The following is a 25,725-nucleotide window of genomic DNA, read 5'->3' as shown; positions in this document are numbered from 1 at the left end:
CCGGGCTCCCTCCAGTGAGATTTCAAGATTCAATAACTGTTATCTGGGCCTTGCAAGGCCTTATTGATATAGGCGACCTAGCTGACTCTGGCATGCTAGCATCTTTCTCCTTTTTACAACACAAATTTGATTTGCAATCTAATCACTTTTTTAAATATCTTCAAATTAGAAGTTTTCTCGATAAAAAACTCTCAGAAAATCCAGCACTTTTTGAGAAAATTTTGATATTTGAATTGGTTAAAAAAAAAGCTAAAATTGGTGCATTGTATCAAACTTTGTTATCTCAATTACCAGATGACCTCTCGGATTTTAATAATAAATGGGCGGTCAAATTTGGGGTACCCTCTATAGATCTAAAGGTACCACTTATGTTAGCCAAGACGGTTTTTGTCTCTGGTACTCTCCGTACCCAAAGTTATATGGCTATGTTTAACCTTTATTACACCCCAGCTAAACTAGCCAGATGGGGGATTGCCCCTGGAGTCATAAGTTTATCATGTGCAAGATGCTAATTTCCATCTGCGGATTCTCTTCACATGTTTTTTGACTGCCCTGAACTATTACTCTTCATTAATCAAATTGAAACGTTTCTCACACAGATAACTCAATCTTCAATTAAAATTTCTGCTGAAATGGTGATTACAGGCTATCAATATGCTATGGATACCACTCGATCAAGATATCTTCATTCTTTTTTGTTCATTGCAATGGCAATGTTTAGACTCTGTATTACTTCTATTTGGATAAACCCTCAACCTCCTACCTTCTTTCACTGGCAGGCCAGGATGTTGGCTTGGTTTAAATTAAACTGCTGTACGTAAGTTTCAGGGAAGGAGAAGACGTTTAATTGCTGCTAAAAATTGGGCTCCATTTCAGGATTGGTTAGCAAACTAATAAGTTGTTTTTCATCATCAACTGTCATGTATTTCCCTTTTTTTTTCTTTGAAGGTTGTTTATTTTTTATGTATCGTACTCATATTTGTACTTGTTTCTATGAAGTATAAATCGCCAATCTCTCTTCCACCACTGCAAAAATGAAAAATAAAATAAAAAATAAAAAAAGTAAATGTTAGATAGATCAGGGGACATTCCCTCGTCCCTAACTATGACATTTGTCCCCCCACTTGCATCCTGGCGCGCCGTTCTAACAGGTGGTGGAAGAACTGGGGGTGCATCTTTATTTACTGGTGCAACCAGAGGGGGCTGCTCCCGGGGAGCGTGGGGCATTCTAGAATTTCTCTGGTGGCTCACAGGCTTTATTTTTTTGTTGCCTATCTTGACCTTCCCACCATTTGTGGGGATACACCCTTGCTTGTTTTTAGGGACAGCCCCAAGATGCCTCTCACGCAGTTGTCTAGTGCATGGCTCTGGCATTATGCTATGAGCGGATGGCAGTGGACAAGGGGAGATCAGCAGTGAGTCAGAGACCATGGACTGTTCTCCCATGGATACAGCAACTATTCCACTCGGTAGCAAATCCAGGGTCGAAGAATCAATGTCGGAGCATGGAGTGACAAGACCATTAGTAGCTTGTTGGACAGGGGTACACACGTTGGCAATATGGCCCATAGAGGACCTCCTAGCCGCCGCGAGATCCTGCGATACGCGGCGTTCCAGCAACGTGATTTCCTGGTCAATAACACAGTTAACCTTGGTGATGAATTGGTCCATAGTTCCATTAAATTGGACGTTGGGCGCTTTCCCTTTAGTATCTTTTGCTGGCATGATGGAAGCAAAGGGTCACAAAGACAGGTTGGGGCGCTGTGGGCTTCACAGGTCAGGCAAGAAGTGAACAAGACGAATGAGGCCAGCAAACTGTTTAACTCCCACACTATGTCCTTATCAGTGACTCTCCAACAGATGAAACAAATGTGAAAAGTTTATACGATACCTTAAGGCATATGCTGGGGATACGACATTAGGGGGGTTGCCCAGTCCAGTCTGCTCCTGTCAGTGACGGGCAAGGACGGGCCCGCCCTTGGCCCGGGCTTTGCCCGGGCGCGTCCCGCGCTGCGGTGAGCTGCTTGGTCTTTTATGGCTCTTCTGGCGCTGCCTGATGACAGCTAAGGCAGGGGCCCAGAATGGACACTAGAATGCTGGGAATTGGAGTCCCAGGCGGCCGTTCCCCTCACGGCGGGCTGGGAAATCACTGGCAGGAGTCCGATTTTCTCCCCCTTGCAGGCCGTTCCCCTCACGGCGGATGTCATGGTGAGTAGAGCTGGTTCAAAGGCTTAAATGTATCATATTGTTAGAGTGTCATTAGCATGAATACATTTTGTTTTAGATTTGACTAGTTTCAGCGAGTTAAACAATCTATGCCATGCAGAAAAACATATTGACTAGGAGCTGAGTATCAACTGTGTAACTGGTGTAATTCTACGACAAAAGTAAATACGTGATCTAAGTGATCAACAGAAGTCATTAAAAAATAGAGGTGGTCAAGATGAATCTTCACATACCCTCCAAGTTAGGATGAAATAAAAGTGGATTGGTCACAGCAGCTGATTGCCTAGTTAGCAATGACTGACCACATTTCAGAACCTTTAACTACAGGGTCCACAGTGCAATAAGAGACCCGAAAGAGACATGGGGTTATTAAAGCCAAGAAATACATGAGACAGTAATTAAAGCTGTTTGTTGGAGTGAGATGACACTACAAAATAGAGAAGATAATTACCGGTGACAATGTTTTTTTTCAGCATAGCCGAAAAGAAACATGTTTGCTAAATACATCTTTAATCTTAGAGACAAAAGCACATTGGAATCTAAATAAAGGGGAAGGAAATATATGAGAGAGTGCAGCACTGTTACACAACATTCAGGGTAAGGAAATCTGCTTATTTGTAATCCCGGTTTTGCCTCGTGGGATCCTCACTGATAGCCAAACAGACTATTTCCCACCAGCGTGTGGGAACCCCTGGACATCTCTCATCATATGATAGACACTTTCAAAAAGTTCTGTTGCATGTGTCACAGCCACCAATTAAAGCAGGTCAGCATTTACTCTATTATTCTCTCTCTGAGAAAACTGGTTCAAACCTACATTTCAGCAACCTGCTGACAAATTTAATCATTTAATGTAATGAGCTTTGAGCTTGTTCTTCACAGAAAAGAAAAATGAAGGAAAGGGTGCTGACTAGGTCAAGCATGTATTAGTTAAAAAAAGATACACTGCTTCTTCCTGGAGCCAGCAGCTTACAGTTCCCAGCATACACTGTACTGGCAGTTTACCTCACAATCTCAGTTCTTTTTGAAGGCCTTCAATCACTGATTAATAGACTGTTGTATATAGAATTATTGACACCTGGGAGGTGTGAGGGTTCTTCATGACGTCAATGACGATTCCTATGATGCAGAACCAGGATTACGAGTAACATTTCCTTCTGCATAGTAGGATCTTCGCTGATAGTCATAGAAAGCTTATCCCTCGGAAGTGGATATCTATAATACCCAGCAACTCTTTAAGACAAGAAACAAATATAACAATTAATTCCAGAGCAAAGCAGGTCCATCCAATCCCGGCACTGCTCTCATGCTGTTTGAGAGCAGCGGCAGGATTGGTTTGGAGAGTTGCTGGGCCTGAGGAGAGAAGAACCCCCGGACGCAGCGAGGAGTGCAGCAAGGTAAGTGTGTTTAGTTTAATTTGTTTAAAATGTATTTCATGTTTATAATTGCCCTACACCGCCGACATGCATGTCAATACAGTTTTAAAGTTAAACATTTTAACTTGAAAACAATATTGTAATGCATGAATTTAGTTTATATATGTTTGCCTCCATTTCCTAATAGAAGAAAATAATGCTGTAAATTATCCATCTAGCTGTGGTTAGTTTTGGGGACACAGTATCTATGCGGAGGAGTGCATAGTTGATAAAAAGTGACTTATTTTCCTTATGTCTTTCGTCTTATCTAAGTAAAATTTTTAAATCCTTTTAAAATCTAAAGAATGGAGTGATCTCTCTGTGGCAGTGGAAGTATTAGAAAACGAAACTGGCAGGGAAATAGACTGGTTATTATGAAAATCCAAAACTACCTTGAGCAAAAATGTAGGATGTGTTCGTAACGTTACCCTGTTGTGATGGAAATGTGTGTAAGGCTCTACAGCAGATAGGGCATGGAACTTACTGACCCTCCCAGCAAATGTGACTGCTATTAAGAAATACACTTTCCTGGTTAGATGCTGCAATGGTGCTCCTTCCTCTCCGGCAGAACACAGAGCGTTCGCCTCCCCCCCCTTCCGCTCCGAAGCCACTGAGATCATCTGCAGCGTACCCCAAGGCTCATCCCTCAGCCCAACGCTGTTCAACGTCTTCATGGCACCGCTCGCCCACGTCGCATGACCTCAACATCATCTCCTACGCCGACGACACCCAGCTGATCCTCTCCCTCACCAACGACCCCCACACCGACAAAACCATCCTCCACGAAGGAATGAAGGCTGTCGCCGACTGGATGAAGAACAGCCAACTGAAGCTGAACTCGGACAAGACGGAGGTCCTCATCCTTGGATCCACACCCTCGGCCTGGGACAACTCCTGGTGGCCGACTGCACTAGGAACACCCCCAACACCCACCAACCATGCACGCAACCTAGGGTTCATCCTCGACTCTGCCCTCTCCATGACGAAGCAAGTCAACGCAGTCTCCTCCTCCTGCTTCAACACCCTCCCCATGCTCCGCAGGATCTTCAAGTGGATCCCCACCGAAACAAGAAGGACGGTCACCCAGGCCCTCGTCAGCAGTAAACTGGACTACGGAAACGCCCTCTACGCAGGAGCCTCGGCCAAACTCCTGAGACGGCTCCAACGCATCCAGAACGCCTCCGCGCGCCTGATCCTCAACATCCCTTGCCGCAGCCACATCACACCCCTCCTGAGAGACCTGCACTGGCTCCCTGTCAACAAGAGGATAACCTTCAAACTCCTCACCCACGCACACACGGCACTCAACAAATGCTTTGATTGATTGATTGATTGATTATGGATTGGCTCAAAAGGAGGAACCAATAATTTAGAAAGAACTAGATCAGGTAAGACTACAATCTAGGTGGGAAGGTTGTCTTTAATGCTTCCAGAAACTCCTGTATTACTACTATTTTTAAAAGGGACTTTGATTTGGGTATTTCCTATCTGACGTAAAAGTAGCCAGATGTATGTTTATGGAAGAGTAGTGTAGGCTTCATTTTGTAAATTGTAAAACATAAGGTATGATTACATCCATTTGACATCGAATTGGATTATGCTTATTTTCCAATCACAAAATCAATTTTCTTTCCACTTGAATTTGTACACTGTTCTAGTGGAAGGACGTTTAGATTCTTTTAGAATGTTCATACAATCTTGAGGCAGATTTAGGTGACCATACTGCACGACCTAAGGAGCCATGCAGCCAAATTCAAATGTTCGTTAGGGTGATGTATCCCTCCTGCAACCTTTACAGCAGACTCGGGCCTGATTTAGATATTGGTGGACTGGTTACTCAGTCACAACGGGGATGGATATCTTGTCCGCCAAAATCTTAAATCCCATAGGATATTATGGGATTTACATTTTGGCGGACGGGATATCCATCCCTGTTGTGAGGGAGTAACCCGTCCGCAGATATCTAAATCAGGCCTTCAGTCTGCAAGGCAGCTTCCTGTGTCGTGTTACGGAAAGATGAAAGCGATCTGGAAACCACGACTGCCTCAGACATTCTGGAGCAATGAGAATCATCATGGCATTGGACTGTTTCAGTTTCATTAATGCTGGTGGAATCAACTGTTTGGTGAAAAACCATAGAGATATTTGTAAGACCGATCTATCACAGGTACTTGGCCAATGACTCTAGTTCCTGTAGTCTTGAGGCAAAGTTTATACATGCTGCATTTTATATGCAATAATGATGGAATCAGTAGTTTCTCACACCTAAAGCTGAATATATAGTTTGTTCACCCCTCTAATAAGCATATCAAGGAATCCTGTTAAGTCATCCATTGGGGTGTGAGCAATGGAGAAGTCGGGGGCAAAAGGGGGTCGAGTGTAAAGTTGATGTACATGTCGAAGGAGTGTGAGAAGAAGAATCCGGAGCTGGGTCAGTCAATCAATCAATCAATCAATCAATTCAACTTTATTCGGTTAAAAACACAACTATAGAAGCAATCTTAAAATTACATACTGGGCAAATACAACAGTTTTGCGAAGTCATTAAAAATCCGGAGTTGGGTCATGGGAGGTGTCCTACGGAGTCGTCTTTCTGGTGATGTCTCAAAAGGACTAGGTGATGGGACAAGAGATGTGTTAGGTACCGATATGTCTTGACGAGACATGGAAGTACACCACTTCTCTGTTACTTATCTTGCCGCGATTTCTAATAATGGCAGAAGTTTCTGAAAAGGCTCAAAAGCTGGGATAGTCAATCTCCATATTTTTTTCCAGCAATGGTCTCAATGATGGGGAAGAATACAATTGTTCAGTCGGAAAGTCAAACGCAGGAGTGGCTCCAGCATGTCTCAGCATCAATTAGGCCAAAGGTGTATATATCGGCGTTGATTTGCAAAGTCTCAACATCGATCTTTTCATCATCAGTCTCACCGGTGTCCTCCCAGATATCGATGATAGTATCACTGAGAAAGGTCTCGATGTACTGAAGGCTGTCTCAACATCGGTCTTTGCTCATGCAACGTGCAGAAGTGTCTGAAATGGTGGTGATGATGATGATGTCTGTTTCGCCTTTTCTCCTTGGCTCTCCTACTCTGGAGTCCCTCCTTGGAGAATGCAAGGGTACAGTAGAAAGAGCCACCTCTCTGTCCTGCTTTTGTTTATTTTTATGTTCCTGCTGGACCTTCTGATCTTCCATCCCATCTCTCAGGTGCCCCCTTCAGCGCCCGTCATCTCATTTTCCATCAGAATTTGCAACTAGATACAGAGTAGGTAGATGGTGGACAGATCAAACACCGAGTGTGGATCTGTGGTGGCCTTTTTCTTCCCACAGAATGGGCACTTCACAAAATGAGAGAAAAAACATCCCAAGAAAAGGGTTAATTTTGATGGCAAGGTATACTAGATGTCGAAAGAAGTATAAAGTTAGAGAATTAGATGACTCAAAACTCAAAACATATAGAGAAAACCTCCCTAAAGTGTTCCGGTGATCCAGCCAGTGCGAGCCAGAAAACAGAGAAATGAGGACTGCAAAGCAAACTGCAAGTACAGTCCTGCTGGAGCTGAAAGCTAGCTCCTTAAAGGAACAGAATATCGTTTTTGAAATAATGCATTCCTGGCCTAGCAGGTATCCTTTCCTTCATTTTTCTCTTCTCTAAAGGAAAAGGTTTAAACTCATCATGTTGAAGAAATACATTTCTTTCAGCTGTTTGGTGCAATGAAAGGTTGAAATGATTTTGTCAGGGAGAGAAAATTTGAATAAATTCTGAACTGCCTTGATCTATGGAGATCATGCTTGCAATTGAACTTTCTGAAAGTGTCAACCTCCATTAAAGATGCATCTTTGGACTTTATGGTGAGAAGTGTTGTGGGTCGCCGCACGCTAGCAGGAATTATTCTACAATTATAGTTATCTGTGTGTATCCTACTATGTAGGACTTGTAGACGTCATATGCATCCTATTCAGGTGGTAGAAGGTGAAATAGACTCCATTACACTAATCAGCAGTTTGCCCAGAGGAGCCCCAATGCTAAATGATTTTATATAGTGAAATATTGAAAATCTTATTCTGTGATTTCCCAGCTTGGGAGGAGAGGACTGATGACAGCAATGGTGAATTAAGGCAAGTGTTGTCCTGAGCAAGGAATGAGCAGCAAGCACGGTCAGACTGGCCATTTATTTCATTGGGAATTTCTCTGGGTGGCTGAAACCATTCAAGGCCAATTTTAGGATGCCCAGGGGTACCATTAGTGTCTCTATCACTCTTCTCCAGGTCTCCAGGGTTTATTGCATCAGGTACAACGGGGGCATGAACAAAGAGGGAAAAAGAGAGAGCGGGAGAACAGAAAGAAAAATAGAAGCGAGGGAAGGGGAGAAGATGGGACGAGATTGAGAGAGAGAGAGGATGACGAGAAATTAGAGAGAGCGAGCAAGAAAGAGAGCGGGGGCAGGAGCAGTGGTGGCTGCTCCCAGGAAGCAGCAGTCGGGCGGGGAAGGGGGAAGAGGAGGAGGAGGGGGGGAGGTATCCCCCCAAAAACATTCACCAATTAGCTGGCCGGCCGGCAGGCTGCTACCTATCCTGCATCCTCTCTGTCCTCTTCCTCGTTCCTCCTGTGAAAACAGGAAGCACCTGGGCTCACAGGCTCCCCATAGCCAATCACAATGCTGCAACGCAGCGTTGTGATTAGTCTGAGTGCTCTAGTTTGGCGCTCAGCAAGGGAATAGGATTCTGGGCATGTTCTCCACCCACGCTGTAATGCAGCCTGCGTGGAGAACATGCAAAGAGCGCATGAATGTTTGGCTGGCCCGAGAGGGCTGTCCAAACATTCATGTGCACTTAGGGAGTGCAAACCTCTCCTCCCCTGGTCTGTCAGCAGAGCAGATCCGCCCTGCCAAGACACCACAGCAGGAACAAATAAAATGCTAATAACGTCCAGTTATCATTTTCTTTTTTTTATACTGCGAAAAGCAGTGGGGCGATGCTCGTCCGCCTTAGCGGAGGACCCGCCACTGGGCGGGAGTTAAGGAGAGAGATAGAGTAATGATAGAAAAAGAGAGGCGGGAGGAAGGGAGTATAGCTGGTTTTATTATTTTTTGCCTGGGTATCTTAAATCCCAGTCTGGCCCTCGCAGCAAGTGGGAGGTCAATACTTCTCCCAAAATGGGTGACGCAGCCTTCCAAGGCAGGCCTGGACTCCCGTACATATGCTATTGAGGTAGGCTGAGCCCTCTGGTTTTGGAATACCTGTGCACACCTACAAATAAGGGGAGAGTGCTACTGAAGCCAAATTTCTCCATGCATCAAAGATGTGTCTCATGTTTCTGACACAAACCATCATAGTACAAATGGGCAGAGACTTTCGTATTTGGAGTTACCTCTGATGCCTACCTAGTATAACGGTGATGTGGGAACCATTCTTAGCAAAGAACAGACTGAAGGGCCACTCTGTCTCCATGCCACACATACATTTGATCGCTGTGACAGTTACTTCCGTAATCAATTGTTAGTAATGGGAAAGACCGTTGTGACGTACACAGTCCGCAACTAAAAGAAATGGCGGAGGGAAATGGAGGCTTAGTGAAATGCACATGATGCATAAAGATTAGTGACCAAACAATACCAAACGTCCAATATGTGGAACAGGAGTTGGACATGTGGAGATGTTGCAGTGTAAACACCAGCAGAGAGCCAGTCTTTGGTAAGCTCCACGATAGGAACAAGGTACAATGTTTTAACCATCCACTCTTCAGTTGGCCTTTTCATTCAAACTTACATTGTTGTATGTGCCTTTGCGTGCAATTTGTTTCCTCATTCGATTCGTCTTTTCAGAATGTTTTGTCTTGCTAGAGGCCTGGATGTGAACTTGTGTACAACAGACACTTGAAGGCCAAATGACCCACATAGGGCAGGAAAAGCCAGACCTACTGCAACATGAACTGCTAAAGACAGTAACTGCGGCTCATCCTTTGCTAACAGTCCCACATCCTGAGCTTGGCAAAGGGGTGGTGGGAGCAAATGTAAAGAAACTGTTGATTTTTCATGTTCGTAATTTGTACAATAAGCTCCACAGACTTCATTAGCTGCAAGTGCCATTTGCACAGGCATGAGTAAAAGCGGATTCTGTGAGAACTACAATCCTGTGTTGAACGAGTGACAGAATCTGAAAAGCTTATGAGCTAGACCGCAGGGCTTGCCTTGGAACAAAAAGGTTCTTAAGCCTTTTCTTAATGTAAAAAGTGTTTAATGTTGCCCTAACCCCCGGAGGCAGTGAGTTCCAGAGTTCCAGCCTGAATACTGAGAACCTTCGGTCAACCTTCCACCTGAGGCGAGACTGAGGGAGGACCAGTAAGTGATGAGTGTGCGAGCAGAAAGATCAGACAGGAGCGCGCCGGATACATTTTCCCCTATGTGACATGTATGCAAACACGTCCTGTGGCGTGTTTTAAGTTGGGGGATTAAGTCCCCTTGAATCCTGAGGGTCCCTGGGGGCCAACTAGCCCACCATGTACCTCCAGTAAGCACCACAGGGTTCCGTTGCAGAGAGGTGTTAAAAAGGGCGAGGCCTCGGACCACTCCGGAGCATAGGGTAGGAGTAAAGCAAGTCGTCAGCATCCCACTAGCAAGAACGTGCTCTGCCACCCCCGTCAGCCCTAGGTTTGGGTTCTAGGGGTTTACCTATTACCCCAGTACAAGCCTACTAGGGTATTCCCTGCCGTTTCTGGGTACTAGCCATAATAATTGCAGAACCAGACGGTAGTGCACCACTCACATTTTAGTTTTTTCCGATCCTGACGAAGTGCCACTAGACCCATTAGGGGCTAAAGAGGCACGAAACATGTTGACCCACTTCACTTTGGCAGCCCTTGAGGAATATTAAATCCACGTAAGGGTTTTTTAATTTTATCTCACCTACCCGTGCACTACCCAGCCCTCACACCCGCATGCACCCAACGGCTTCTTCAAAGATCTCTGACAAAGAGCCCCGTTTACGGGAGCCCGTCAGGCATTGCAGCGTCGGCCCGATGAGGAGCAAGGCCCAATGATGAAGCATGACATCCTCCGGAGTGTGTGAGGACATCACGAAGAAAGACCTCCCATTCCCCTCACATCCAGTTAGGAACTGCACACCCTGCTGATTCATTGTCAAGCACTGCAATTGGGGCTAAGGGGGAACCGAACCACTCCTCCCCTCCTACATGGCAAGAGTGATAAAGGAGGAAGTCCATTTGTACATGTAAACTCGTTGGCTGTATTTTTGCTGTATATACATATGAAGCACTTTAAAGGGTAAAGAGAATAAAGAGAAGATTCATATTGATTATTGAATATTGTTGTAAAAGTGGTGCACCTCTGCAAATTTATTTTACTGATTTTCCCTAAGGTTAGGGTGGCACCTTGGCAGCGTTGTCTACAGTGATAGCACATAATCAGATATTCAATTGAATGATCTTGGGAGATATCTGGTTAGGTGTGGCAACTTTGGTGCTCTGCTCTTCTTTTGTTACATTTAATATTATAAAATTGTTAATTATTGTAATATGAAAAATAAAATTGGTTTGTAGGAGTATGTATCCTTACGGTGTTCACCTGAACAGGTATCACACAAAAACACAGGCAAAAAGGTTTTGTGACAACAAGAGTTGCATAGAATCAAAGGTCACACATCTGTCCAAATCAGCACTACTGCATCCAAGAAACAATTTTGCATAATCATACCGGTCAGAGTGATTTAGCCAACGACGTTTCAATTTGCTAAACATATGAAATTATCATCAGGACAATACAATGTTTGCCTGGATACATAAATCAATATAAAAATAAGCAAATATAAATTTGAACCTGTAAGAGCAAAGCGAGGGGGATATAAATAGAAAGGTGAGAGGAGGAGAAAGAGAAAGGAAAATGAATTCTGGTCACTTGAACAAGTATAGAATCTATGTAGCAAGGTCTCCGTTCTGTGTGCAATCGTGACTCAAACATGTGGAAGACTCCATGTAGTGTCTATAGCAGGTAATAATATGGCGCACGACTAAGGAGATCCATGCGATGCTCCCTGCCACTAAGACAACCTTCAATTGGAATGGTCCACAATAAGTGAGTGACATGCAGAGTGGTCAATAGAACGTGTCATACAAAAATCACCAGAAATTATAGCCGCAAGACCAAGGTATTCCATACAATGCTCCATGCCAAAATTGACAACCAGCAGGTAAAGTTGGACCTGTAAAAGTAACATGCATAGTGGTGAGTAGCATACGTCATACAGAAATAATTCATGTGAATACATATAATAATTACCCATATCATATCTCTGCAGCAAGAACTATTCTAGCCAAGTAGCCTTCCATCGATTCAATGTGTTCCCGGTATAGAAATACCAGTGGCACGGTCATAAAAATCTTAAGGAAGAACTTCGAGGCCTACATACCTAGCGCTAATTGTTCAGGTGGAAACCAATGCATGTATTAAAAAACGGGGACAATGCCCGATGCTAAAACTCCTGAATCAAGGGCTTGCTGGCTCTAAAAAACAATAATTAATATTATAATTAGCCTGTCGCATCAATCCGTTTCATAAAATTATGCCAATGTGCAACCTACATACCTATTAAAGCAAAACAATCACCAGTGTCAGCCGGGGAATTTAATGTTGCCGGCTGGAAGAGCCCAGTTTTACAACTTGGCCCCGAACATGGCTAGAACTTAGTTGTGTTGGTTCTAAAAAAACAATTGACTAAATGAACAAACAATTGCAGCTGTAATGAGCTGTGCATCATTGGGGAAGAGTCGGTGCATCTTACTGTGGTAACAGCATGGTGGGCCGAAGCAAGGTGGTGGTGATCTAGCGGTTGTGAATGGAGACGCTCCTGTCTTTAAAGGAAAATAAATGGAGAAGGAACTAGTTCGTAAAGTCCCAAACAATCACAAAATCCATGGTGGCCATTTTGAAAGATAAAAAATAGTAAAGAAAAGTAATAGAAAAGGCATATGGAGCGAATTATTAATAAAATTGGCATTAAGAAATGTTCACAAAAAACCTCAATTGGCAGCTTATCGAGAAAGAAATAGCAAAATGTGGCCTCAAGATATACATATAAGGGCAAGATGCAAAACAGTGTGCATAGCCAAAATAAACCATATATATAGACAAAATATAAAATATCATCCCATATACCGGTGGCGCATACCGTAAGTAAGTGTTCAACAATTATGTACATTTTGGGTATATCCGTAAGACATAGTCCATCCTAGATGTTCTATGGAACCTTTATAATAAATTATCGAAGTGTTCCAGTCTATGGGTGACATTGGCCACAATGGAAAAAATATAATCTTAAATGTCTCTTCATGACATGTAACAAGGTAACAGTCAACCAGAAAATTCAACATCAGGAAACTTGAGATGGCATTACAACCCCTTGTGTCCCATAGTTCATCAGGGAAAGAAATATATTAAAAAAATTCTTCTCTTGACATGCGCAAAGGTAACAGTTAACCAGAAAATTTAGCATCAGGAGACTTGAGATGGCATAACAACCTCTTGTGTCTTCATAGTTCATCAGTCCTGAACCATCAGAGCGATTCATATCAGATACATCCAATCCTTTAGTCTGTTAAGTCTGCTGTGGAAACGGTCAGTTCTCAAGATCTATTTCAGTTAGTCTTTATTGAGAATTGCTGTGAGGTCACCTCCATGTTCTGGTACTTTTACAACATCAATTACTTGCCATTGAAAGTCATTTTCATTATGGCCGAGTGTTTTGAAATGTTCCACCAGAGGTGCGTTTGCCAATTTGCATCTCAATCAGCTTCTGTGTTGGCATATTCTAATCCTCACTTATTGTGCAATCTGCCACAAATAGACCAGGTCACAAAGACATAAAATCGCATAATTTACATTTGCAGTGTTGCAAAGTGCAGTTTTTACATTGTTGTGTACAAATTCTTTTGTCTCAATCGCATATTCACACACACTGCAATTCCCACATTTTTGATGGCCGAACAAGTGGGTCATACCCCAAAAATCATGCAAAGTCCGGGTCACTCTAGCAGATGGTAGGCATGCTCTCACTAAGTGGTCGTTGATGTTCTTATTTTTGTGAAATGCAAAAATGGGGCATTCTATGGATAACTCTCCTGCATTTAGAATATGCCAGTGGCGTAAAGTATTTTTCTTTATTTGATTGAAGACTGGTAACAACGTGGTGACACAGACCATCTTTCCTGTATCATCTCTTGCTCTGGGGGTCCAAAGTGCCTCTAGTGGGCTGTACCACACCCTTTTAATGGATCTTGTAATCAATCTCCAGGGGTAACCTCTAGAGTGTAGTTTGGTATTCAAATTTGCCGCTTCCCTGAAAAAATCTTGTTTGAAAAATCAATTTCTTCTGATCCTAAGGAATTGGGAGTATGGGAGAGAATCCCGTAATGCTGTGGGATGGTGACTCGAATATGCTAACAGAGTGTTCCTTTCTGTTAGTTTCCGATGCAGTGAAATGTACACTTCTCCCTCATGGGCTCTAATCATCAGATCCAAAAAATAAAATCCCCTCTCTGCTGTATTGGAAGGTGAACTTCAAACCTTTACAGTAAATGTTTAACCATGCAACAAATGAGGTAGGCATAGCTGTACTCCCTTTCCCCCAAAAATATATATATGGCTGACATACCTTGAGTAAAATAAATCAAATTGTATGCACTGAAATGCGGTCCGTGCTCCTTTCTTTCAGCACAACGAAGCGCTATATATATATATATATATATATATATATATATATATATACCATTTCCAAGTCACTATGTTGTCATGAAATGGCTTATCAGACAAAATTTAAAGTCGCTAATTTATCCATTAACAAAATGGCAACATTGATAGCATAAACTACTCCCATGGATGTTCCCTTAATCTGCTGGTAAAATGTTGTTATTCTATGCACTTAGCACTTTCCTGGCCATTACCTGAATACATTATATGATCAGATATTACAGTTCTATATTGTACATGGCACCTTTTTAGGACTAATGCATTTTTATGCCCAGAGTTGTAGTATTTTTTGTGACTATAGGTTTTATTTGTATTGCATATACTCTTCTGTTTGTAGTGTAAAACATCATTTTATTGTGTTATTATTTGATTTAAACTTAAGCAGACTATCTCTCCTTAAACATGTGGCACACTGAAGTATTGTAAAATGTTACTTTGTGAGTCTATCTTGAACAAATAAGCTTGCGGCACTTTAAAGTTTGTAAGGTTCTTGCCAATAGCCTTAATTTTAATGTGGCTGAATATTTTTGTAAAGAGAATTTATGAATAACTGAGTTCTCTGTTTCAAGCACTTTTATGGATTCTGTTTCGTTCTTTTTGGGTTGGGCTAAATGATCCTTTATGTATAATTGAGGTATTTTATGTATTCAACTTTTCAAATAGTCTTTCTATGTGCATTGTAAAACATCAGTTTCTGATGATTTTTATTAATCAGACAATATATATATGTATATCACCATCAAACTGAAAAAAATTCTTGTGAGGGCCAAATGTGGAGGTGTACGTTTCTCAAGAGTTTGTCGAATAACCTCTATCCCATCACTTTGAGGGATATCCGTATATAGGGATTCTATGTCTAGTGTGCAGAGAAGACACGTATTGCAGTCAAAAGCTATATGATCAATCTGGTTAATCAGGTGCATGCTATCTCCAACATAACATTCTGTGACTGGCAAAAAGTCCTTAATGAAAAAAAACAATGTAATGACCAATGGGCTTAAAAATGGAACCACATCCAGGGATGACTGGTCTCCCTGGAAGTGATGTTTGAGTTTTATGCATTTTGGGTAATATGTCAATTACCAGTGTTCTGTTTTTTTTTCTTCAGAAATAGGTGCTCATTTTTGATATTTTGATATTTGATATTTGTGGGGTATTTATAGAGCGCGACGTTCGCTCCGAAGGGAGCATCTTGGCGCTAATGAGTGAGAGAAAGCTGGTCCAGGAGGGGTTTAGATAGGAGGAAATTAGATGGAAGCCTTAGAGTGTTCTTCCGGGAGTTTGAAAATCCATGTTTTCAGGAGTTTTCTGAAGGGTTTTTCCTGGGTTTGATGTCTGAGGGTATTGGGTAGTTTATTCCAAGCTTTGGTAGCAAGGAAGCTAAGGGTTTTTGCGCCTTTCGTTTTCAGGTTGTATTTAGGAAGAATGATAAGATTGTCATTGCTTGAACGAAGGTGACGGCTGGGCAAATAGTGGGGAAAGCGTCTTGTGAGGTATTTGGGGCCTGTTTTATTGTATGCACGAAAAGCCAAGATCAGGATTTTGAAAAGAATCCTTTTGTGGAGGGGGAGCCAATGAAGCGAACGGAGAGCTGCAGAAATAGAGGACCTGCGGGGGAGACCTAGGACTAGACGGGCGGCTGTGTGAAGTACGCTCTGCAGTTTAAGGATGGTGCTCTTCTTAGCTCCTGCGAGCAAGCCGTTGCAGTAATCCAGTCGCGAGATTATGAGTGCGACTGTCACCGTCTTTCTGGCATCGATGGGGAGAAGGGCGAAAAATTTCCTCAGGGATCTAATAGTTCCAAAGCATTTGCCAGCGACGATTCTGGCATGCTGATCAAAGGAAAGTTCGGAGTCAAAGATTACACCGAGATTCCTAGCTGACGACACCGTCTGGGGGGGAGCAGCAGAGTCGTCAGGCCACCAAAGTGCTGGACAGAAAGTATTATTGGTGCCGATCGGGAGGATCTCCGTTTTACTTGAGTTACATTTCAAGTGGTTATTTGTCATCCAGGAGAATACTTCGGTCAAGCAGAGTTTCAGGTTGAGTTCAGCTTTGGTAGATAGCTTGTCCAGGGGTACAATGAGTTGTGTATCATCGGCATACGAGGTGACAGGTATGCCGAATGATTCTATCAGATTAAGGAGAGGAATGAGATATATATTGAAGAGGAGAGGGCTTAGGATAGATCCCATTTTTGCTAATGAAACCTAACTCACGTCCTCTTCTGTTTACGGTGGAGATCTTAGTCTGAAGTTCTTTAGTGGGAGCAGTCGCCAGCCTCACGTAATGTTCATTATTTGAAATGTACCTCAGAAGCTCATTTTTGTATTGGTCAGTGTCTTGTATGACTATTCCACCCCCTTTGTCCACTGGCTTAATAACCAGCGAGGTATTAGTTTTAAGTTCAGAAGGGGTTTATGTTTTTCAGATAAGGGTATGTTGTAGGGGATAAAGGTTCTTTGTTGATCAAGGTTGGAAACATCCCTTAGCACCAATGTCTCAAAAGTATGTATCTCGCGGCTTCTGACTGAGTGGCCGGTGCCCCCTTGACGCTTGGCCGGTGGTCCCCGTTGGTGAGCGTGGTTCTCATGGGTGGCAGGGGGGGCCCCGAGGGGCGTAAGACTAAGACATCCCTCCGCGGGGGTCCGGTCCAGACGAACAACATGGATCGCTATACTCAAGGAAGAGGGTCCCCTGGAACGGCTGGTGCCCCCTCGGAAGAGGCTGGAGGTGGCCCGTCCATGTCTTCGGATCCGTCCCTGCAGGACATCATGGGCGCCATTAACGGCATCAAGGAGACTATTGCTTCGCAATACGAGGCCTTGGCCCGTAAAATTGACACAGTGGCTATTGATGTCGCACTGATTCGGGCAGATCTCTCCAAGACCAACGAGAGGGTTCAATCGCTTGACGTGCGGACGTCCACCCTGGTTGCGGATGTGTCGGACCAGCGGGCCACTCTCGGCGACCTCAAGTCGGTCAACGATCAGATGGCCCGGCAGCTGGAGGACTTTGAGGGACGGGCCCGCCACAATAACATCCGCGTCATAGGCGTCCCGGAGACCTCTGACAACCACCCGGTGGATCTCTTGGTGGAGGAGCTCGTCCTCAAGCATCTTGCCCCCGCCGGCCTGAGTAAGTTCTTTGCTGTGGAGCGGGCCCATCGAGTTCCGGGCGGTCGGCCGCGGCCGGGGGCCCCCCCGAGGCCCATTGTTGCCAAACTTTTCTACTACAGAGACCGAGATGTGATTTTGCAGGCCTCGCGGGCACATGGCCCAGTCCGCCATGAGAATGCGTCTATTAACTTTTTCCCGGACTTCACCCAACTTGTCCAGAAACAGAGGATGGGCTTTCAGGGGGTGAAGCGTCGCCTCCGCGACCTGGGTCTCAAGTACTCCATGCTTTTTCCTGCTAGGCTCCGAGTGGAGCACGACGATCGAACAACCTTCTTTGACTCTCCCGCGACTGTGAGTGACTGGCTTGACTCGCTGCCGGGCCGCGGGGACCGGCCTGGGCCCTCTGCTGGTACCGAGGGTGGCGGGTCTCCCTCGGATTGACTTTGGTCCTTGACTTTGCCATTTTGTACTGTTCGGCTGGGTTCAACTTCTCTTTTGCATTTTGTTTCATTATGAACAATGTGGGGGGCGGTTGGGGACGGGTCCCTCTCCTCCTCCGGGGTCTTTCCGTAGAAAGGGGTTTATGGGGCGACAGGCAAGTTGGGGTGGTTTTTCGGGTCGCAGGGGTGCAGGGTGGGGGGAGTTGGAAGTTGGGGGGGGTTGGGGGGTTTTGATTTGTGTGTTTTGTTTTTAATGCGAGGTCTTTGTCCTGTTCCAATTTCGGGCGTTGCGCTATCTGCTGGGGGACCCTTGATCGATTGGAGGGGATGGGGGGGGACGAGTTGAGGTTGATGTCATGGAACGTCAATGGATTGGGGGACCGTATCAAACGGGGTGTTGTGCTGCAGTATTTGCGACGTATGTCTCCTGATGTGGTGTTTTTACAGGAGACGCATCTGGTGGGTAACGTTTGTCATGCCATGAACAGGGGGGGTACCGACTCGTTGCCCATTCTGGTTTCACCACTGGCTCTAGAGGGGTTGGCATTCTCCTGCGCTCTTCACTTCCGCTGGAGATCACCAGGGTAGTCCCGGACGATAGAGGGCGCTATGTGGCTTTGACTGGGCGGTGGGAGGGGCAGTCCCTTTCCTTGGTCTCTGTCTATGTTCCCCCGGGCCTCCAGAACTCCACCTTTTCAGACTTGGGTCGAATGCTGCTTGAGCTTCCTGACAGTCTTCTGCTTATGGGTGGGGATTTCAATTCGGTAGTCTCGGGCGACCGGGATCGCCACCCACCCAGGGCCCTTCCTGCTGCGCAGGCGTGGCTTGGCGGATTCTTGGAGACCTTCGGTCTGGTCGATTGCTGGAGGTTAATGCATCCTACACAGTGTCAGTACACCTTTCACTCTGGGGCGCATGGGAGTCTCTCCAGATTGGATTACTTTCTTATGCCCGCGGCCCAGACTGCCCGGATTCGGGAGGTTAAGCATCTGGCCCGGGGTATTTCTGATCATTCCCCGCTGTGGTTACTTTTTGACACTGGGACGCGGTCTGCTGGGCGGATCGCTCCTATTAACCCTTGGTACCTGCGGAACCCCACGATCCGCTATAGCCTGGTCAAGTCGATCGACCAATATTTCCTTGAGAATGATGGGTCGGTTATGTCTGCAGTGTCCCTGTGGGAAGCTTTTAAGGCAGTACTCCGTGGGCAGGCCCTATCCCAGATTGTGGCGGCTAAGAAGGTTAAGATGGAGGCTGTGGTGAAGCTGGAGACCGACATCTTGGGGTTGGAGGCGGCCTTGGAGACGGGTGTCACTCCGGATGGGCTACATGCCCTCAGCCTGAAGCAGTTCGAGTATAAGTCCCTTGTCACTGACGCTGCCAGGACCATGTATAGGGAGCAGCAGGGTAGGTTGTATGATGCTGGAGACAAGGCTGGTAAATTGATTGCTTGGCTGGATAGGAAGGAGAGAGTGAATCGTGTGGTCCCAGAGCTCCGGGTTGCGGATGAAGTGTGTGTGACTGAGCCTGGTGAGATTGTGGAGTGCTTTGCTGACCACCTCCGGGCGGTGTATTCCCCGGTGTCTGATAGAGATGAAGACGACTCTCGTCTTCTACTACGGGATATTGTCCTGCCCGGCTTATCCGTCGAGGACCGTGAGCGGTTGGATGCCCCCTTGGCCGTCGATGAGATTGCTACTGCGATTAGCTCCCTTCGCTCGGGCAAAGCCATGGGCCCTAATGGCCTGCCGATCGAACTATACAAACTACGCCCGGATAAAATCGCGCCCTCCCTTCGTCGTATGTTTCAGGAGTCGAACGAGAGGGGTTCCCTTCCCGCCGACCAGCGTCTGGCGACTATAGTCGTGATTCCTAAGGAGGGTAAACCACGTGACCGCTGTGCTTCATATAGGCCTATCTCCCTCTTAAACGCAGAACCCAAAATCCTGGCTAAAGTCCTCGCCAACCGCTTGCTGAGCGTTATCTGTGATCTGATTCATCCGGATCAATGCGGCTTCATCCCCCACCATAATACCGCTCTTAATCTGCGGCGTCTGCACGGCGTCCTAGCTAGGGCGAAATACTTTTCCGAACCAGCCATATTGGTTTCCTTGGACGCCACCATGGCCTTTGATACCATCGAGTGGCCATTCCTCTGGGCGGTCTTGGAGAAGTTTGGCTTTGGGGAGGGATTTCTTAGCTGGGTGAAGCTTCTTTATGCCGGACCAATGGCTCAGGTGGTTGTCAATGGGCGGGCTTCCCGGCCTTTTGCTCTCGGGAGGGGCACTAGGCAGGGGTGCCCGTTGTCCCCTCTGCTTTTTGCTCTTGCCTTGGAGCCGCTCGCCGCCTGGCTCCGCTGGGAGCCCTCTATCAGGGGGATCCGGTGGGCCCCGGGCTTCGAGGATCGGGTCTCGCTGTACGCGGATGATATTCTTCTGTACCTCACCTCGCCGCGACAGTCGCTTAATGTTCTATTTGATGTCCTTACTTCCTTCGGGAAAAACTCGGGTTTGATAATCAACTGGTCCAAATCTTGCGTGTACCCTATCTCTGGTGGCCCTCCCATTTTGCCGCCTCTACTTCCTATCCAAACGTCCTCATCCGGCTTTAAGTACCTGGGGGTATATGTTTTGTTGGACCCGGCGGTCCGCTATGAGCAGAACCTCCTGTCTCCACTCCGACGTTTGAGGGTGGATACGGCTCGTTGGTGTAGGTTGCCCCTGTCTCCGCTTGGTCGCGCGGCCCTGTTTAAAATGATGTCCCTTCCCAGATTTCTTTACGCACTTCAGAACTCCTTTGATGTCATTCCGGTGGCCTACTTTCGGGAGGTGGAGAGTCTGCAGAGGAGACTGGTCTGGGACGGGCGGGCGCGTATCGCTCTGGCAAAGCTTACTCTCCCCTGGTATGACGGGGGCATCGCGCTTCCTGACATTAGACGGTACTATTGGGCCTCCCAACTGTCGGCAATTAACCATGCCACATATGCTCCTGGTCTGAACCCGGCGTATGAGATGGATAAATTCCTGCTTCCCGGCGGTAATTATAACAGAGCGCTTTACTCCCGATCTGCTGGTAGGACCCTCACGGGCCCTACCAAGATTGCGGTACGGGTGTGGAAGGCGGCGAATGTAGCGATGGGCTGGAGTGAGCGTTTAACGTGTGCTACTCCCTTGTTTGCCTCAGACCGCCTGGGGAGCCTCTGGACGACGAAAGGTTTTGAGCGATGGGACACGATCGGCATTAGCAGAGTGGGGGATCTGTGGGTTAAAGGCGCGGTCAAGACCTTCGCGGCGCTCCGGAGCGAGTATGAGCTCAGTGAGAGGGAGTTTTTCCGCTACGCTCAGGTTCGGCATGCCCTGCTCTCGGTTTTTGGGGAGGGGTCCACGGTCCCTGTTTCTTCGCCCCTCGAGGACCGCATACTCGACGGTCACGTTCCCGATAGTACTATCTCTTTGATCTATAAAAAATTGATCAATAACCGGGCTGACCTCTTGGTGCGTCTACGGGAGGCATGGACGGGGGATGGGGTTGAGTTGGACGACGAGGACTGGCAGTCCGCGCTGTCATCTCCTAAGGAGGTTGCCATCCCGGCCCGTCTCCGTTTGGTCCAGCTTAAGATCCTCCATCGCGTTTACGTGACGGGTCCCCGATTGGTCTCGATGGGGTTTTCTGAGGACGGGCTCTGTAAGCGTGGCTGTGGGCACAGTGCCACCTTTCTCCACATCCTGTGGGAGTGCCGCGAGGTGGTGAAATTCTGGCGTCAGGTGCATGAGGTTATGAGCCGAGTCACCGGGGTCTCGCTGTTGCCGGAGGTGCGTCGTTGTGTTCTGAATGTGTGGGAGCCCAATGATTATAACGCGGCCCAGACTCGGTGGGCGGCCCTGGGGAACATGATAGCAAAGAGGGACATAGCGCAGCTTTGGGGTTCGCAGCGGCCCCCCACCGTGTCTGTCTGGAAGGAGAACATGGACTGGTGCATGTTCAGGGAAAAGACTGTGTATGTGGCTCGTGGTAAACCCGGGGCTTGGAGCAGAATTTGGGGGCAGTGGAATGTGTATCGTGGAAGTATTTGTGCTCCCCCCCTGGTGGAAACGTCTGAGGTAGCCTTGTCCCCCTGATCCTTGATGGTTCCTTAATTATCTGGCACATCTGCGTATAGTTTTGGTATTCCAGTTTCTCCTCCCCACCCCTACCTCTTTGTTCCCCTTCTACTTGACTGCCATCGGGTGGTCGGATATGGAAGTGCCCCTGCTGTGGCCCGACGCCCATCTCATGTTTTCTTGCCTCGCTTTCGTTTTAAGTTGTTATTTATGTTAAAAGGGTGTATCCTGATTTCCTTTATGTGCAGTCTGATCTTCTGTAGGGTGCGGAGCCCTGGTGGGCCAGTCATTGTGTTTGCACTGTTTGAACTTTTACCTACTAGCGGCCGGCCCAGGTGGTTGTAGGCCCGTGTTTGTAATCTTCTTTCTGCACAATAAAAATTTTCAAAAGAAAAAAAAAAAAAAAAAAAAAGTATGTATCTCTGGGGGCAAGGCGGCATTAGGTGGTGGGAAGGTGGATGGAGGACGAAAGCTGGTGTATGCGCTTGTCAGGGTACATAGGTTATCCAAAAAACAGGCATGTAGCCTAATTTTATGAAATAATCCAAAAATGTCAGTTTGCAAATCCCAACAATTGGGACAATCTGTGGGTACAAACGATGGATGTTTTATAGCACAAAGTTTGACAAGCTGCCAGTGGATGTTTTAGGGAGTAAAGTACAACAACCTGCCTGTGAATGTTTCTGATTGTGAAGTTTGGAAACCTGCTAGTGGATGTTTAACAGCCTCTTTTCAGGGAGTGCCATCAGCAAAATAATCACACGATACCTCCTAACCTCAACGGACCCTATTTTGAGTTCCTGTATAAATCAGCAACATTTTGAGATGTTTGTATAAAGTGTGACCTGAGGTGAGGTCACTCGCTAGGTTGCCAAGGAGGCTCACCTTCATAGTTGGCCTACCAGTGTTCAGTCACATCAGGTTACTCACTATTCTGTGCGAGACTCACGGTTCTTCTCTTCTAAGGGTTCAACATTCCAGCGCATCTTCTTAAAGAGGTGGCGAGGGCTGCGCGCTGCTGTGTAGGGAACTGCCATACAATAACGGAATACGGAAACACGGCACGTAAATCCCAAGGTGAATTTCCCACAAAAGAAGCAGGCAATACTGAGAAAGGAAGCAAGATACAGCATCAGACTAAGCATCATAAAATGCTAAGTACAGGAAAAGCTATACTTCAACCAGAACACACTGTAATAATAAGACAACAGAACTCACCAAGGTGAAACTCAGACAACAAACAACATGCAGAAGTGTTCTACATTGAAGCACTACAGCAGAATTTGAACATACCATACTGTAGTGGAATACACAGAACAGCATAACAGTCATTCCAAATACCAACATACTTCCGGTTTACAACACAACATTCACAGTTGATGCAGGTGTGGTCTACGGAAGAAAGGAGTTACTTACTTGGAACTCCAGTTCTCCAGTGTTGGTATCTTTCATAGATTTGTATGCTTGACTTATTCCCCGCCGACAGTTTGGGATTTCCAGGTATCATAAAACAGCAGGAAACAGTGTTAAAATGGCCACTTGCCCGATAAGGTTTGTTTACTAGCACACCCATCAGATTTGAAGCAAATCAAATATCAGCCAATGAGATAGAGTTGCTAACATCTCTACTCCCCCTACAGGCCACCGTAGTTCAGATTACATAGCACAAGTGTTAAGGACACCTGAAATAGAAAGTGAATCTCTAACGGGGGTGGGTGGGGGAGGAGGTCACATGTGATGCTATGAAAGCTCCAAGGCTGAAGAACTACAGATAAGTAACTCATTTCTCCTGCAACATCTGGTCTTTATAGAGTCACATGTTTGAATCAGAACAGCAAGCAACACATTCAATGTGAATAAAGCGACAAAAGGCCCACCTTTACTGAAACAGGTTACGTGGAACTGCTTGACACACTGAAAGGCCGGCTGCCACATTAACACCTAGGAAGTAGGGCTTTGTAAAAGTAAGCTGCTCTTCCATTGGGCTGTGCAGCAAATTAGTTTGTAGTGGTAACACCAGCGTGTAGCGCACCTGTTGTCCCCATGTTTTGTGTGGAATGCTCCCTCACTCTGCATTGAAGTTAACACTTAGCTTTTCTTCAGCAAAAAGTATGCAGGTTAGCAGGCAATTGCTTGATTAGGCATTGGACTGCCCTTGCCTGGGAGGCAAAAGGAAACAAATAAAGTACCCAATGATATAGTCTTGTCCATGTAGAACATGATGCATATGCATACTTCTAGTAAAGGAAAATATATTTAGTTTGATATGGATGGATTGGGAAAGAAGCAACAAAGAATGACAGGTTCTTTTAGTTGAAAATCAGATGAGACCTTGAGAATGAACCTATGTCTGATGTGCAATGTGACCTTGTCTTTTGTCAAACCAAGGTATGGCTCTTTTATGGTGAGTGCTTTTAGCTCACTTATTCTCCTTGCTGAAGTGAGAGCCAGCAACAGAGCAGTCTTCCATGAAAAAAAAAATAGAAGTACTGTATGGATTGTTTCAAAGGTAGGCATCAACTACTGTATTTAACTCCCATGGCACCAGAGGGCATCTCACAAAAGAGAAAGATCTAAAAAGGCCCCTTCATAAATTGTTTGATGATTCTTTGGAAGACTAATGATGCACTCCTAAATCTTGTGATTGCGGCAAAGTGAACTCTGAATAGCGAAGACCGTTTCGGCAAGGTGCAGTAAGTGCAACTGTACTGGATAGGGTATCATTATAAAACTCAGTCCTTTGTCCTAGCACCACATACAGAAGAGCTTCCATTTAGCGTTGCAAGAGGTGCTTGTGGTTGCGCCAGTATATCTCTACAATCAGCTGTGATGAGCAAACTCTGACTGGTCAGGAACTAAGCTGTAGGGTTGCGTGATTTAAGGTTATGGAGGGGGACCTGTCCTTTGTGTCTGCAGAGGAGCTTGGGATAGATCTTGAACTGTACCAGTGGGAATCGTAAACATCTCAATAAGTTGCTCTGCCAGAACTGGTGCATGTAAACTAGGGCAATCGGAGAAGAAAGGTCTGCTTTCACCTTCCTCAGCACAACGTGAATAAAGGAAAATGGTGGAAAGACATTTGACCATGTCATTAAGAAGGCATTGGTTTTTGCCCCAGTTTCCAGTACCTGCTGGTTTATTACTAGCTTTTCTTGTTCTGCTGGTTGGCAAGTAGGTCTAGAGATGGAAGACTCAATTTTTGGGAAACATACTGCAGCTGATCCTGGTGGCGCATCCATTTGTCACATTCTGACAGAGTGTGACTGGATAGGTCTACCTATTTTTTCTGAACTCAAAGTAGATGTTCCACTGCCATATTCTCCTTATTCACTAAGGCACAGTCCCACAACATCTGTGCCTTCTCTGAAAGGGAATGAGACATCTTGCATCCTGTTGGAAATTCCCCACTCCCACACCGGAAAGGGTGGTGGTAACGGGGTCTCTCCAGACATATACAGTGGTAGCTTGGCTCGAGTGGTCAGGAATCAGGCACCGTGCTAAGCATACGTCATACCCATACAATAACCATGCGTGCATCCGTTCCAAAAACGACTCTACACCGTAAAAATTATGAAAATATCTTTCTTTATCTTCTTTTTCTCTTAGTTGCTGATTAGATAAATAATAACACAATCACAATATACAAGGCTTTTTAAATAGTGCA

At 45.7% G+C, this 25,725-nt stretch overlaps 1 protein-coding gene across 1 annotated transcript in view; it reads right to left on the bottom strand.

The window, feature by feature from the left end:
* Positions 1-25,725, bottom strand: part of C4_1H19orf67 (chromosome 4_1 C19orf67 homolog) — a 110,763-nt gene that overhangs the window by 26,433 nt on the left and 58,605 nt on the right. The window contains exon 4 of the mRNA XM_085651222.1: positions 22,992-23,168. Coding sequence (XP_085507348.1) covers positions 22,992-23,168 — 177 coding nt within the window. The remainder of the gene's footprint in view (positions 1-22,991; positions 23,169-25,725) is intronic.

The sequence above is a fragment of the Triturus cristatus genome, chromosome 4_1 (assembly GCF_964204655.1).
Source record: "Triturus cristatus chromosome 4_1, aTriCri1.1, whole genome shotgun sequence".
Taxonomy (NCBI): Eukaryota; Metazoa; Chordata; class Amphibia; order Caudata; family Salamandridae; genus Triturus; species Triturus cristatus.
This window is presented reverse-complemented; position numbering and strand designations above follow the sequence as displayed.